This window comes from Salmo salar, chromosome ssa17 (genome assembly GCF_905237065.1).
Source record: "Salmo salar chromosome ssa17, Ssal_v3.1, whole genome shotgun sequence".
Classification (NCBI taxonomy): Eukaryota; Metazoa; Chordata; class Actinopteri; order Salmoniformes; family Salmonidae; genus Salmo; species Salmo salar.
The window spans coordinates 27,308,451-27,325,560 of NC_059458.1; the positions used below are offsets into that span (position 1 = coordinate 27,308,451).

General features: G+C 42.2%; 2 protein-coding genes across 2 annotated transcripts in view; one reads left to right on the top strand and one right to left on the bottom strand.

The window, feature by feature from the left end:
* The window catches only part of LOC106575722 (collagen alpha-2(V) chain), a 42,857-nt gene extending 34,597 nt beyond the window's left edge, over window positions 1-8,260 (bottom strand). The window contains exons 1-8 of the mRNA XM_045699297.1: window positions 7,954-8,260; window positions 2,203-2,451; window positions 1,755-1,973; window positions 1,255-1,271; window positions 981-1,013; window positions 809-841; window positions 364-417; window positions 62-154 (exon numbers count right to left, since the gene is read on the bottom strand). Coding sequence (XP_045555253.1) covers window positions 62-154; window positions 364-417; window positions 809-841; window positions 981-1,013; window positions 1,255-1,271; window positions 1,755-1,973; window positions 2,203-2,451; window positions 7,954-8,044 — 789 coding nt within the window. The 5' untranslated portion in view covers window positions 8,045-8,260. The remainder of the gene's footprint in view (window positions 1-61; window positions 155-363; window positions 418-808; window positions 842-980; window positions 1,014-1,254; window positions 1,272-1,754; window positions 1,974-2,202; window positions 2,452-7,953) is intronic.
* On the top strand, window positions 8,043-14,226 carry pjvk (pejvakin). Its single transcript, XM_045700395.1, has 7 exons — window positions 8,043-8,061; window positions 8,920-8,961; window positions 10,207-10,404; window positions 10,628-10,823; window positions 11,777-11,918; window positions 12,628-12,745; window positions 13,919-14,226. The coding sequence occupies exons 1-7, from the start codon at window positions 8,043-8,045 to the stop codon at window positions 14,224-14,226; spliced, it is 1,023 nt and encodes a 340-aa protein (XP_045556351.1).
* The last annotated feature ends 2,884 nt before the right edge of the window (window positions 14,227-17,110 follow it).

Consider the following 17,110-nt stretch of genomic DNA (forward strand, 5'->3'; position numbering starts at 1 on the left):
ATGAAGGTTACAGACTGCACCAGTGAAGTGTCAGGCTGGGGAGACAAACAGACAAACTCACCCCAGGGTGTGAGGGCTGGCCGGGGGATCCTGGCTCACCAGGGTTCCCTGGGACTCCTGGTTCCCCGTCGATGCCAGCTGGGCCCTGTGAACCCTGGATTTTAGGAAACATATACAAACTCATGAGTGACAGTATTGAACGTCACTACTAGAGAGATGATTCAACATGTCTACCAGATTCAACATATAAAGGTATTGAAGAGCAGTGAGTTAGCTCAGGATAGTTTGTTAGTCCCAGGTCACATTGAATCGCAGTATTGTAACACGCTTCTCTAGATGTAAATGTCATTGTGTTAGACATACTTTTCTGCCCTTGAAACCAGTGTATCCTCTGTTCCCCTGAGCTCCGGGAGGACCCTGGAACATTGACACAGATAACAAGAAAGCATGATCCCTTCACATCATATGTTAGATTAGCAGTAGTGTCTTCCCACTGTAGCTGTGGAAAGAGACTGCAGTAGAAGCATCAGGTAACCCTCCTTGGTTACTGACACTCTATAGTACCATCTAGTGTGGTAAAGGGAATCTGACTGAACCTCAAACACTATGCTCATTGTAATGGCTGGAATAGAACCAATGGAACGGAGTCAAACACGTTGTATCCATGTGTTTGATGTGTTTGGTACAGTTCCATTCATTCAATTCCAGCCATTACAATGAGCAGCATGAGAAACTAACACAATAATGTCAAATATGTTGACTTATGAAGGTTTTTTTTACACAAAAGAAATGTCTACAGAGTGCTCACCATTGGTCCAGGTTGACCTACTGGCCCCACGACCTGGAAACAAAAAACAAACAAAAACAGTTGTTCAGCTATAAAACGTTTTTGATAACAGTTGTCATAATAGGTGTCAAAAGTCACATGAATTGTTGATTAACAGATGCACTGTCTCTGAGATGTATGAACACAGACTTACATAAGGGATATCACCAGGTTCGCCTTTCTGACCCTGGAAATCAAATGCATCAAATAACAATGTGACAATCAGCTCAGCTATTCAGGTAGCCTGGTTCCAGATCTGTTTGTGTTCTTGCCAACCCCATTGCTCATGGTCAAGCCAAATATGACAATGAGTGACAAGGAGTTGGCATGACAACACAAACAGACTGGCATTCAGGCTAATATTCAGTAGTGTGTCCAAGTAAAAATTGTAAAACCGAAAATTGAGAATATCTTTTATCATTACTCACCTTGAACGCCATCATTTCTTTGAGGAAGGGAAAGGAAGAAATCAGATTCTAATGTAGATCTTTCATCCTTAATTTGACATGTGATCTTCAATGACTTGATACTGTGTTATATGTTGAAACACTATGAAATCTAGAACATTTTCCCCTCTTATCATCAGTCAGTGAGACACCTCCAGGGAATCCAAACTTAATCGCTACGTTTCACACTTGGATTTCCATGCAATACCTTGCAGTCACAGTCCGTCTGAGGTAATGATGTAGACATGTGAGCCCCACCCTTTAGACATATAATTCATATATATATGTTTAAGCATGCATGCATGTATGTATGTATGTATGTATGTATGTATGTATGTATGTATGTATGTATGTATGTATGTATGTATGTATGTATGTATGTATGTATGTATGTATGTATGTATGTATGTATGTATGTATGTATGTATGTATGCATATTTATTTATATGTAGATGTATATATATGTATAAAATGTATCTCACCTATCCTCCTGTTAGCGCTGGAGAAGCTGTCACACACAGGGCAGCACTCTCCCTCAGGGATGGTCACCTTCTCACAGTTCCCCACCATCTCACACTGCACCTCCTCACAGATGGTGGTTCCACTGTCACACACACACACCCTGCACGGCTCTGGGGTCCACATGTCGTTGTGGGCGTACACCTGCCCGTTGTCCCTGCAGGTCTCATCCTTCTTCTCCTCTACAGAGTCATGGAGATTGAAGAACAGAACATGAATCAGACGTAGGTCCTATTAGAAAATACTGAGAGAACTGAGGGATGTTGTGAGACTGTAATTAGAATGTTGTAAGAAAGGTAACAACACCATTAATAGAACACCATTCCATCATAACCATAAGGAATAATTATCTTAGCAGGCACTTGAAACTGTAAAACATGGATCAATGTAATGTGGTGAGAATGTAGTCACCTGTTTTGATCTTTGGTAGCAGATTATCCCAGGTGGTAACCTGCTGGCCCTGGGTACCTGAGGCCTCAGAACACACAGGGCAACATTCTCCCTCAGGGGTGCTGGTTTCCTTACAGTCTAGGTCTTCACATCGGACATCCTCACAGGTAATAGTCCCCAGGTCACACACACAGATCTTACATGGCTCCGGGTTCCAAATCTCGTTGTTGCTGTAGACTTTGCCGTTTTCGGCACAGCTGTCTTCGTGCCCTGCCAGAGCAAGTAAACAGCATTTACACACGTATCTTTACATGTTATGTCCTCAACCCATATGAGGTAAGAGGTAGAGTAACCCCCTACAATAACACTAGGAAACACCACCACCATGTTTCTGGGATTTTCAGAGATGACAAAAAGCTTGAATGACCATTTCTGGCCAATAGAATCAAGGGGATGTTTAGGAGGCCTGATTAGGGATGAGAGTTTTTAAGGACCATGTGACCTGATGAGTGTCCATGGGACTAAATTATTAGTATTGTAAATTGTGTGTTTCTTCTATGGCCACTAGGTGGCAGACTGAAGAGAGAGAGAGCACTGTCCCAGAGTGGGACAATCTCACGTTTACTATAATGTGGACAATGTGGTGTTGGTGTCATTGTGTTTAAGTACACGTCCGAAATTCTGTTAAATCAAGTATAGCTCACTTGCCACAAACTCGCCAATGAGTGAAGCGTTCAGTTTAGGGTTTTTATGAAGAATGTAACACATTAACACCGTCTCAGATTGTCCCCAGGATAGAATGTCCTGACCTACTCTTTATGTATCTTGGTGCAGCAGCTCCACACAACTATCATTTTCAGTGAAGCTACTCATTGTCAAAATGTGAAGTTAAATGTTTTTCCTCCAGTGTGTAATTATGAATCTTGGAAAAAGCTCATACCAAGGATGTAGTTGCGTAGGGCGATTGCTCACCATAAGAGCAATTTCACAATTTTCTATGACAAAATAGGAAGTTCGTCATTATAAATCATTACGTTACTTAGCAAAATTACATCTCCCCACTTGTCATTTGAAGTTGTAAATTCTAGGCCTACATCTAAATATAGTTGACATAAGTACTGAGTAAGACAGTGACGTCATGTAAGTCAAAACCAGTAATATAGACTAAGAAATCAGACTTTCCATTCAGGTTCTGGGCTGGATGTTATTTTTGTACTTTTATAAATAGGTGCCTACATTGCTCTTCCCACTTCAATGAGATCCCTAAGACTAAAGTTCACTGACGATAAGAGGAAGATGTTATACAGCATGGTCGATGACACAGAACAAAAGCTCTTTTCACAATTCATCTGGGAATCTGGGAAACATCGCTCCAATACAGATGCTGCCAGGAAGCAAAAAACAACCCAAGCATTTCCCATGGCATTATCTAGGCGGGGTCGTGCCTGTTGGAAACGGGGTCATGTCTGTTGGAAACAAAGGGAGTGAAACTGGGAGAAACACTGACCACCTGCTGCAGTACTATATGTAGTATAATTGCGGAATCTCACTTTTATAAACTTAGCCAGTTTTATATGAAAAACTTAACTTGTAAGTACTCATTATGTGGGCGAGCGTCTCCCCAAGAGAGAAGCTACTTTTCAAAAGCAGGAGTTATTTCAGGGAAAACCACAACGGCCTGTATTATAGGTTATGCTTAGCATGTGCCTGTGGCTGAGCTGTATTTCTGACCCAGCCATGAGAGGCCACACCCAGCTAACTCCACAGCCATGGAATCTAAACGCTTCATCATATGGACCAACTCCCATTTGCAAAATGTTATAACATTATTAAGTCAGCTGTACTCCAGTGAATAGTGTAAATGAATCAATAATATGTATATTGACTTCACCAACCAGGGTATTATTATTAAATCCATTATGTTCAGAGTTTTGATCACTATAAAAGTGAGGCCTGTGGTTACTGTAAATTGAATCCATTTGTCGTTTGCACATGGACCATAACACCATTCCTCTTGAGTTAATTATCCAATATGGCCGCCTGCTATAGTTTCCCACTACACACTGACCTTCATGACACTGTGCTGCTCAGCTGTGAAGTCAGGTGAAAGTGATCTTGGTGTTATATTATCAAGCACTATCACACATAGTCCAATAGTATACTATTTTACAGCTAAAGAACATGGGGGAACATTTTGGAAAGTATGGTTTTCTTGTATTTTTCAATGTAGCATAAATCTGCTCAAACAACACACCACAGGAGGTTGGTGGCTCCTTAATTGGGGAGGACGGGCTCGTTGTAATGACTGGAGCGGAATCAGTGGAACGGTATCAAATACATCAAACACATGGTTTTAATGTGTTTGATACCATTCCATTTGCTCCGTTCCAGACATTATTATGAGCCGTTCTCCCCTCAGCAGCCTCCACTACAATACACCCCTCCCTTACTACACAATACCTGTGACTTTTTACACTAACACGTTTTCTATAGCAACATGGGCCTAAACCCCCGAGCAGCAAGTGTGACCTACTGGGTTTGAACTCAGGTTGCCTGCCTGCAACAAGTCTGCTTTCACCCGCTGAGCTAAAGCCTAGGCTTCAGCCTGGGGAGCTAACACCAGTCATCAGGGCCTTATCTATCTGGAGTTCAACTATCGGATAGGATTAAATACATAGATATAGAATGAATAGAACGGACAAATTATTGACTTGAATGGGGACTCCCGTTCTATTAGTTCTGTTTCTATGCATTTATCTTATCCGATAGATGAAATCCGGACAGATAACTTTTGAAAAACCGGGCCCAGGTGGCAGGCAAGGTTAGGCCTACTTATCACTTGATTGACCCATCGCTACACAAGCAGATACAAAAGTGGCAAGGAAAAGAATCCTTTGGAGAAACCAGGCTCAATAATATGTTTTGTTCACCACATCAGTAACTTACATTCTTCGCTGTTCAAAGACAGTATACTCCTAAAGTGATATGGGCTTTGTGGATGCCAACAGCATGAAGCATATTCATACCCAGCATGCATCATTTCACTGGGTGTGTCCAGTCACTCTCTGGCAAACCCCTAACCAAAATAAGTGGCCTGTTTTGGTCTGTCCCCACATCATTATGGCCATGTTGCTCTACAACCCTTCATTCTGCCTCAGCCTTGCACTGAAATAGCCCTGCCAGCCAGTCAGCCAGTCAGTCAGCCAGTCAGTCAGTCAGCCAGTCAGCCAGCCAGCCAGTCAGCCAGCCAGCCAGTCAGCCAGCCAGCCAGCCAGCCAGTCAGCCAGCCAGCCAGTCATGCACACAACACCACTTTAACACGTAGTCTGTCTAAGAGGGATATATCTTTGCTGAATGCAAAAATAGTTTCCATTATTGTAATAAGAATTTGTTCCTAACTGACATGCCTTGTAAAAACGAAATAAAAATATGGATTCTATCCATGTATGTATGTTTGTATCCAGACATAATTTCTGAGAGAACCTATCCCATTAGTTTTATTTGAACACTTTATTTACTCTCTTGTAAAAAGCTACAATGTGAACAATGAGAATATAGCATCCATTAAAAGTGTTTGTTTTATTTTCCGTTTTTGGGTGTGATGTTGAGTGCAAGGCCAATGTGGTCCAGAGACTGGGTGGCCTGTAAACTGGACCAAACCTGCTGTGGGTGAGAGGTATGATGGTACTTATAAAACAAACCTCTTCCTACAGTAAAAAAAAATACATTTTAGTACTTTATATTTCATTGTGAGAAAATAATTGTGATATTGAGGCCTATAAACGAAAACACAAACTTAAAACTAAAAATTATGGAAAATAAAAGAAAGGTATTAGAAAGACAGAAAAGGAAAGGAAATATCAACATTGCTTATACAACACCTATAAATGTTCAGTAAGGCCCATAAAAGTGTTGCATCCTCTCATTGATATGCTTGATCTATCCTGAGAAGAGTTGCAACAGTAGGGCATATTACTCTAAATGTTCGAGTACTTTACCAGTAAACTAACAGAATGTTGGTAACTTTCATATCAGATGACATCTAGGGGCCTTTTTGGGTACTTCAGATTATCACAGGTGTCTGTAATTATATCTGTCCCTCTGTGTGGCTTATCACATGTAAAATATATATAATATATATATATATATATATATATATATATATATATATATATATTGTCTAATAAGATTATTTTTTAAATAAAAAAATGGAATGACAAAACTGTAAAACATTATCCGAAATATAAACCATCACCTTAGTGAATACCATTTGTGTTAATGAGGGTTGTTCCAGCATGAAATATTATTTATATATTTTTACACACTTTTATTTATTTTACTATGTCAAAATGTCTATGTTGTAAATGTTTTGTGGCCAAACTGGTGGCAGTTGTGAAAAAAGACAGTAGTTGGAAGAGATGCAGAGTTAATGCCATTGTTGGTTAGAGGATTTTTTCATGAATTATGCTCTTTCTCTTGAACCATATGGTCTATCCACTAGAAACTCATGGACAATATGGACACAGATATAACAAATTAATACTATATATGAATATATTTTTTTTAATTATTCAAGTATAAATCACCAAAGTTACCATAGATTGCCATAGATCACTGAAGATTCCAGTAACTTTGTTATATTACGGGTAGCTTTGCAACCCTAATCCTTTGTTCCCAGAGGGACTTTTCAAAATGTGTTTCTTGTAGACTCAAGATCTCCATGGAAAAAAGTAATTCCTGTACTCTGCTGCAGTTCTGTGGAACGGGTTACCAAGCTGCCTGAAAACTCTGTCTTCAGAGAATAGCTTTAAGGTGTCACTTAAAAAATATCGGAGAAATAGTATGTCGGTGTGATTAGAGGTATTCTTTGATGAGGCAACTCCTAAACGGGCACCTATGTGCTGTTGATAAGGTTGATATAGTAGTAATTGATTATACTGTTGTTTTTAAATTGCATTGTGTGTGATGTGTCAATCTTGACCACCTGCCATCTACCTGCTGAAGAGGACCACAATAGTCCGCCACAGTGGACGCATCATAATACCCATAAAACATGTTTTTTTCGCCATTAATTTTTCACATTGTGAATTCTACAATAAATTCTAATGAATTGTGTGTTTGGGGTAGGCTTAGCTTGGCATGACGTTTTGATAGCCATGTAATTCTCTCTTGGACAAGGTGAGTTTTATCAATTATTCAATTCAATTTACTCAAAAAATTGTTTTAATGCTAATTAATTATGAAAGTTACCTTGGCTGAGAGAGATTTGCGCGGCTATCAAAACGTCACACCAGGGTGAGCCTACACCAAACACAGACCAGGTTATGAAAACGTCACACCAGGGTAAGTCTACATGAAACACAGACCAGGTTATGAAAACGTCACGCCAGGGTAAGTCTACATGAAACACAGACCAGGTTATGAAAACGTCACACCAGGGTAAGTCTACATGAAACACAGACCAGGTTATGAAAACGTCACGCCAGGGTAAGTCTACATGAAACACAGACCAGGTTATGAAAACGTCACGCCAGGGTAAGTCTACATGAAACACAGACATTATATGAAGTATGTTTATGTATATAATGTTGTCTGCTCCTGGCGCAGCCTACTACTTCTAATTATTAAATAAATGAAATCAATCAATAAAAAAAATTTGAACAGAAAGTTAAACACATGAGCAATTCATATCACTCAGTACAAGCCATAGCAATCAACACAATCATCCGTCAGTCAGACCATAAGTCATGCAGTGCAGCACCGTCCACTCACCTAGCTTGACATCCTGGCTGGTCACTGTCAATACCAGAACCAGAGATATAGCCAGACATAGAATAATCCTGGAGAGCACAGAGGTGGCCATGTCTGCACCTGAGACAGGCACCTTCCCAACACACGTACAGGGCAGAGAGGAAGACGAGAGGAGAGGAGGATGAGAGAGCTAGGCTAGCGTTGCAGTGCACAGTACCATCCAGTAATATCCAAGTAGCCTTGAGAAGAGAAAAGAACTGCCTGAACTAGACCAGAGAAACTGTCTCTCTCTCTCTTTCGCTCTTTCTCACTCTACTTCTCACTCTCTCTCTACTTCTCTCTCTCTTGCGCCTCTCTCTCACTCCCTCTTTTAAAGGGTTGTCTAACCTCTAATTGTCTTCCTTTTTTCCTGTGCTCTCAGTCTCAGACAGCCAGCATTCAGCAGATTACTGAAAATAGAATCAGTTACTGATTACAGATGACATTACAATAACAGTAAAAGGCCCTATATATAGGATGTCATATGTGTCATCCTAGAGCTTGTAAAAGAGCTGTCTTGACTAATCAAAAATGTATTTTGGACACAAAAATCCTGATGAATGTCTGTATTAAAATGAGAAGGGTTGGATATTAAAATGATTAAACAATAAATCCTGAAGGGCCAAACAAATCAAAACACCAGCAAACACACCAGAGGGACGTCATGTATTCTGAGATGTCAAGGCAGCCATTTTACAGCAGAAGGCTTGGAAACGCTCACCAGCTCCACAAAAAAGGCTCCCCAGTAGTTTCTCTGGATTTACTTGAAATTGTAAAGGCATTCACAGAAGTTTATTCATTCCATGTCCCCATATGGTCATTTGCACAGTAATACTAATTTTTGTCCTGCTTGTCTTATCTCTATAATAGCCTACCTGGGTAGTCATTCTGACCTTCAGAAAGGACGTTCTATTCTTGGTCAGTGTTAATGGACCAGTGTGAATACAGACATAGTTTACACTGTGGAAACCACACCCATTTCCCACTTTTTAAAAAGTCTCATAAATAAACAACATTACTTTTAATTTCCGAGGCAAACAGCTAAATTACAAGGAAGGCAAGGCAAGGTCATAACATAACATATCCTGTATGATCTTTGGGTGGGGAAAGCCTTGGTCTAGAAGTATTAAACTCCCTGTAACATGTATACTAGTCTATTATTGGTCCCAGATACAACCACAAGAAAAGTACATTTGAACATAGACACCACAAGGACCACCACTCTTCTTGCTATTTGTCACAACACAGGAACCAGATGTTTCACATGCTACTCTGGTATTTGTTTCATTAGTCCATTGTTGATATAGTCCCGAGTGGCACAGCGGTCTAAGGCACTGCATCTCAGTGCTTGAGGTGTCACTACCGACACCCTGGTTCAAATCCAGGCTGTATCACAACCGGCTGTGATTGGGAGTCCCATAGGACAGCACACAATTGGCCTACATCGTCCGGGTTTGGCCGGTGTAGGCCGTCATTATAAATAAGAATTTGTTCTTAACTGACTATCATAGTTAAATAAAAAAATGCATGTCAGCAATCATGTTTTCAAGATATATAACTTTCATCATGTGATGTTGAATGTATCGTATTTCTGTATTATGAAAGTTAAATATCTTGAAAACTTGATCGCTGACATGCAAAACATTTTGGGACTATATCAACAACATTTGGGACCACACCAATAGATAGCTTTTGGGTGGAGTAAGGTGATCAGATGTGATCAGATTCCCTAACCAGCTACAATTAAACTATTTCTACCTTACTTCCACTGATATCTCTGTTCAGCACTTAGGGCAGAATTATTGATAGACATCTAGGGCCTCAAAGACAGAGTAGCACAGGAAGTACTACATAACCCATTGGTGAGCTCACTGGTCACATGACAGGAAGAATGAAGGCAACTACCTGTCCAATCACATTATGGGACAGCTTGTCCCCATATCCCCTTACATGGTGTCTCCATTATTCATTAGCCCTGAGCCCTGAGCTACACAGCTGAATGACTCTACTTGTTTGAGAGACATCTATTCAGAACAACTGTCCACCTGTGCAGAACTTCCCAATGTGAACTCACCAAAGAGAAGAAAAAGAGAAGAATAAACTTCTTTAATACAGTAAACTAAAGGATTTGCCTGGACAGCGGACACTTACAGTATACCTGTTACTGCCGTGCATGTCCAGCAGTGACTCCTGCACCCGTCTGCTGTTTCTTGGTCACCGGAATGTTTGCTGCGGCGACTAAGAACTTTGTGAAGCAGGTGGGAGACACAGGTCTGTTGATCCCCGTACCGAGCCTGAGTGAGGCTGACCGCTACCAACCCCTCAGCCTGGTCACCAGGAAGAGGAAGAGACACTTCTGGAAGAAAACCAAGTATGCCTCAACCCCCTTCTCCCTGAAAGACATCCTGGTGGGGGAGAAGGAGATCACAGCAGGTAGAGTCCAGTGAGAGGAGGAATGCATGTTTATCAGCAGCTATTAACGCTTATGTCATTCATTATAGTGCATTATGAATAGCTTATAATGCATTATAACTGTTATAACTGTCTCTCTCTTTGACAAAGTAAAGCATGACCGTCATGTGTTTTCTGCAGATGTAAAGCTGGTCTCATACAATATCAGATGCCTTTAACAATGCTTTTTATTCCATTCAAACAGGGGTGTCGTCGTACCAGCTCCTGAACTATGAGGACAAGTCTGACGTGGCCCTGAACGGCAGATTAGGGAACCACCTGATGAACGACGTGGGGTTCAACATCAGTGGTTCAGACTCTGTGGCCGTCAAAGCCTCCTTTGGGATCGTCACCAAACACGAGGTGGAGGTCCCAACTCTACTCAGGGAACTCAACTCCAGGTACACTGCAGGTGGTGGAAAATAGCTTTGATTTTATTCTATTGACTTCTTGTTTCTGATAAGATATGACCAAGGGTCACAAAGGTGATGACAAACTACTAATATGTCAGGTTAGTTAATATATAACTACGATGGGGCCTCCCGGGTGGCGCAGTGGTCTAAGGCACTGCATCACAGAACTAGCTGTGCCACCAGAGATTGTGGGTTTGAGCCCAGGCTCTGTCGCAGCTGGCCGTGATTGTGAGGCCCATGGGGCGGCGCACAATTGGCCCAGCGTCATCCGGGTTAGGGAGGGTTTGGCCGGCAGGGATATCCTTGTCTCATCGTGCACTTGCAACTCCTGTGGCGGGCCGGGCGCAGTGCACGCTGACCAGGTCGCCAGGTGTACGGTGTTTCCTCTGACACATTGGCTTCCGGGTTGGATGGGCATTGTGTGAAGTAGCAGTGCGGCTTGGTTGGGTTGTGTTTCGGAGGATGCACGGCTCTCAACCTTCGCCTCTCCCGAGTCCATACGGGAGTTGCAGTGATGAGACAAGACTGTAACTACTACCAATTGGGGAGAAAAAAAGGGGTAAATTAATAAATATATGATTAAATGTCATTATTTTGACATTTCGAGAGCTTGGGACTATTGGTTCTATCTGTATTTTAGTCAACATGTAGTTATTGAAACAGCCTTGTTCTGTTCAGTGTTCTCTACCTATACAGGAGTCTAAATACCTCAATTCATGTTAAGTTAAAAAGAATACAAGATAAAAGTAGTTCAAACTACTCATTCAAACCAATGAGGGTTCAGAACTTTAAAGCCAATTATCTCAGAATCATCTTTTTGCAGATAGAACCAAGCTGTCGATATTCTAATGAGACCATGTTGGTTGTACATACTGTATATTACACCTGGACAGTAACAGTCTTTCTGACCCAGGTTTATGTACTGGTTTCTTCCACTATAGGAAAGTGGATCTTGATCACTGTCTGATTCGTCAGTCCAAAGAAAGTGGGCGGAGCGTTCTCTGCGTTGTCACGGAGAGCATCCGTACGACGCGTCAGTGTTCTCTCACTGTCCACGCTGGCATGAGACGGACGACTATGAGGGTAAACGTACACCTACAGTACACACACAGTACACACACATACAGTACGCACACCTACACACCATACACACACACCTACACACCGTACACACACCGTACACACACACCATACACACACGGTACACACACACATACAATACGCACACCTACACACCGTACACACACACCTACACACCGTACACACACCGTACACACACACCATACACACACGGTACACACACACATACAATATGCACACCTACACACCGTACACACACACCTACACACCGTACACACACCATACACACACACCTACACACCGTACACACACCGTACACACACACCATACACACACGGTACACACACACATACAATACGCACACCTACACACCGTACACACACCGTACACACAAGGGTACACACAAGGGTACACACACCTACAAACATACAGTACACACACACAGTACACACACCTACAATACACACACCTACACACCACACTCTCTCTCACATATACACACACACACACACACACACACACACACACACACACACACACACACACACACACACACACACACACACACACACACACACACACACACACACACACACACACACACACACACACTGTACAGTACACACAGAAACACCTGACACCTGACACTGTTAGCAGGTAATGGTTGAATGGATGAATGCCCTGTCTCACCTATCTGACTGGTGTTCTACAGTTTCAGATTGATGATGGTCGAAACCCCAAAGGTCGAGACAAGGCCATAGTGATCCCAGCTCACACCACCATCGCATTCAGCATCTTTGAACTGTTTGTTCGATTGGATGGACGACTTGGTGAGACAACCACAACAAACACACAGACACAATTACACTTGACCACAATGTCTGTCTGTCTGTCTGTCTGTCTGTCTGTCTGTCTGTCTGTCTGTCTGTCTGTCTGTCTGTCTGTCTGTCTGTCTGTCTGTCTGTCTGTCTCAATCTCACACACACACACACACACACACACACACACACACACACACACACACACACACACACACACACACACACACACACACACACACAAATATAGTTCCCCTTCTCCTGATCAGATATCTGCGTAAGCCCTGAGTCGTCAGGCGGATTTGAGAAGGAGCTGATCAGAGAGCAGCTGGGAGGTTTCATTGGTCGATTCTCTATGGGACGGCTACGCAGGTTCCTGTCTGGGATTGTGTACGGAAACCCCTTCAGAGCAGGTGGGAACCTTCTTTCATCTCTTAACCTTTTACTGCAGTGGGCTGAATCAGGGTCACAGAGTGATTCTTGGTAGTCTTAAACAAATCTACTTTGAAACAAAAGTATCCACCTCACACACATGGTTATGGGCTTCAAAAAAGAAGACACCTGTACCATGTCAGATATAGAGATGAAATTCATCCCAAAATTATACTTTAAATACATCATAGAAGACTGAAATATAACAAAACTGTTTGACATATACGAAACACAGGATTTTCTGTGTTTAAAAAAACATTAATTATGAAATTCTGAAAAATATGAATGAGGCCACTAGGTCATTTGACTGCAGGAAAGGGCTACCAATTATTAGCTACCAATTATTATTAGGCTACCAATTATTATTAGGCTACCAATTATTAGCTCGATATTGTTGAGAAGAATATACACACAGGGATCCTAATAAAATACCAATAAAGAGTATAAACATATATAAACACAAACCAGTGGAGGCTGGTGGGAGGAACTATAGGAGGAGCGGGTCATTGTAATGGAATAAATGGAACGGAGTCACACGTGGTTTCCATATGTTTGATACGTACCATTAATTCCATTCCAGCCATTACAATGAGGCCGTCCTCCTGTAGCTCCTCCCACCAGCCTCCACTGACACAAATGCTAGTAAAAGCACAGGGTAATGTAAAGATAATGAGTGAAAACAAAATAATCCATGCACATTTTCCCATGTTCCAGTGACACTCTTATCCTCATCCTTCCATTCCCCTACTCAAGACGACAGGACGTTTGAGGAGCTCACCCACACCCACTCAGACACCTACATGGACGACGTAGTGACAGACTACTACGAAAAGGCAGCCAGCATGACGGACGTCTCCACCGCCTACCTGAGAGGGGACTCCCACTCCCGTGTCAACCTCCTCAACCACAACATCCCCAAGGGCCCCTGTGCCCTGTGTGGCCGGGGCCAGACACCGAGGGAGACGGTCTACGGCTGTCTGGAGTGCTCCTCCGGCGGGCACAAGTACGTCAGGCTACACGTGGTACCTTGCTTCGACCTGTGGCACAAGACACTCAGCTGAAGAGATGGACTCAGGAAGAGAGAGGGAGAGAGGTCTGAGTTCATCCCTGATTAGGCATACAGTACCTAACTAATAGCTCTGTGCCATACTGACAGTCAGAAAACTGGGTCTGGCCTCTGTCTGTAGTACTGTATCTTATCTGGAGCTGCCCTCCCCTCCCCCTCAATGGATCCTCCCAAGTGACTCCCTCCGTTAGTCTACATTAGTCTACTCTATTCCATCTCTATTCCAACTATTTCATCTACACTTGACCTGTGTTCTGTGTTCTTGTTCTGTGTGAAGCAGGTGCCAGAGTCACACAAGCACAACAGGAGTATGTGAATTATTCAGACAAGGTATTAAAAATGGACAAGAGGATCGTGTGAAGGAAAAAGGCCTTGAAGTTTCTGAGGCACGGTGTAGAAGAAAACACAGCCTCCTTGTTTTGGCCTCATTCTGCTGGTTTCAAAGTGTGTCATCAGGTCTTTTGGGTCATCACCTGACGTTTAGTGTTTGTAGTGGGGTGTTTTGACCTCATCAGATCAGTGGGACATTGTAATGGTGAAAAGATAGCGAAGAGGCTGAAAATCTACATTCATACTGCCATGGTTACATGACATGGATTCTCCTTTGTTGTTATGTTTTAGTGACATTTCGTTTTATATGGCTGGATTATTTATTTTTAAATAAAGATTAAGGCTTTCTCTGTAGCATAGACTGTATCTCTGTAGACTCCTCACATGTACAGTACATGGATCTTTCTGATTGGACGCTAGAGGGCTCTGTAAACATATCCAACAACTGTGGTTCCTGACAAAAACCACAAGGTGTCGATAAAGACCAACTCCTAGTTTCTTCTCCAGCTACCACCACTCTATTACTGAACTTTCTTTATCAAGTTGATTTATCAAGGTAGAAATTGGAGATGCCACAGCAGAGAACCGCTGGAGCTCAGTGGGATTATAGTATAGGTTTCACTGTCTTACTGGTACACATAGAACAGGCCAAGCCCCTTCTCCCTTCCTCCATTCTGAATTGGTCATGAATAAGTCCAGGATGATTATTGGTCATGAATAAGTCCAGGATGGTAATTGGTCATGAATAAGTCCAGGATGGTAATTGGTCATGAATAAGTCCAGGATATTAATTGGTCATGAATAAGTCCAGGATGGTAATTGGTCATGAATAAGTCCAGGATGGTAATTGGTCATGAATAAGTCCAGGGTGATAATTGGTCATGAATAAGTCCAGGATGGTAATTGGTCATGAATAAGTCCAGGATGGTAATTGGTCATGAATGAGTCCAGGGTATTATTGGTCATGAATGAGTCCAGGGTATTACTGGTCATGAATGAGTCCAGGGTATTATTGGTCATGAAGGAGTCCAGGGTATTATTGGTCATGAATGAGTCCAGGGTATTACTGGTCATGAATGAGTCCAGGGTATTATTGGTCATGAATGAGTCCAGGGTATTACTGGTCATGAATGAGTCCAGGGTATTACTGGTCATGAATGAGTCCAGGGTATTATTGGTCATGAATGAGCCCAGGGTATTATTGGTCATGAAGGAGTCCAGGGTATTATTGGTCATGAATGAGTCCAGGGTATTACTGGTCATGAATGAGTCCAGGGCGATAATTGATGAATGAGTCCAGGGTGATAATTGGTCATGAATGAGTCCAGGGTGATAACTGATGGATGAGTCCAGGGTGATAATTGGTCATGAATGAGTCCAGGGTGGTAATTGGTCATGAATGATCCCAGGGTATTATTGGTCATGAATGAGCCCAGGGTATTATTGGTCATGAATGAGCCCAGGGTATTATTGGTCATGAATGAGTCCAGGGTATTATTGGTCATGAATGAGTCCAGGGTATTATTGGTCATGAATGAGTCCAGGGTATTATTGGTCATGAATGAGTCCAGGGTATTACTGGTCATGAATGAGTCCAGGGCGATAATTGATGAATGAGTCCAGGGTGATAATTGGTCATGAATGAGTCCAGGGTGATAACTGATGGATGAGTCCAGGGTGATAATTGGTCATGAATGAGTCCAGGGTGGTAATTGGTCATGAATGAGCCCAGGGTATTATTGGTCATGAATATTATTGGTCATGAATGAGCCCAGGGTATTATTGGTCATGAATGAATCCAGGGTGATAATTGGTTATGAATGAGTCCAGGGTATTATTGGTCATGAATGAGTCCAGGGTATTATTGGTCATGAATGAGTCCAGGGTGATAACTGATGGATGAGTCCAGGGTGATAATTGGTTATGAATGAGTCCAGGGTATTATTGGTCATGAATGAGTCCAGGGTATTATTGGTCATGAATGAATCCAGGGTATTATTGGTCATGAATAAGTCCAGGATGGTAATTGGTCATGAATGAGCCCAGGATGGTAATTGGTCATGAATGAGTCCAGGGTATTATTGGTCATGAATGAGTCCAGGGTATTACTGGTCATGAATGAGTCCAGGGTATTATTGGTCATGAATGAGTCCAGGGTATTATTGGTCATGAATGAGTCCAGGGTATTATTGGTCATGAATGAGTCCAGGGTATTACTGGTCATGAATGAGTCCAGGGCGATAATTGATGAATGAGTCCAGGGTGATAATTGGTCATGAATGAGTCCAGGGTGATAACTGATGGATGAGTCCAGGGTGATAATTGGTCATGAATGAGTCCAGGGTGGTAATTGGTCATGAATGAGCCCAGGGTATTATTGGTCATGAATATTATTGGTCATGAATGAGCCCAGGGTATTATTGGTCATGAATGAATCCAGGGTGATAATTGGTCATGAATGAGTCCAGGGTGATAACTGATGGATGAGTCCAGGGTGATAATTGGTCATGAATGAGCCCAGGATGGTAATTGGTCATGAATGAGTCCAG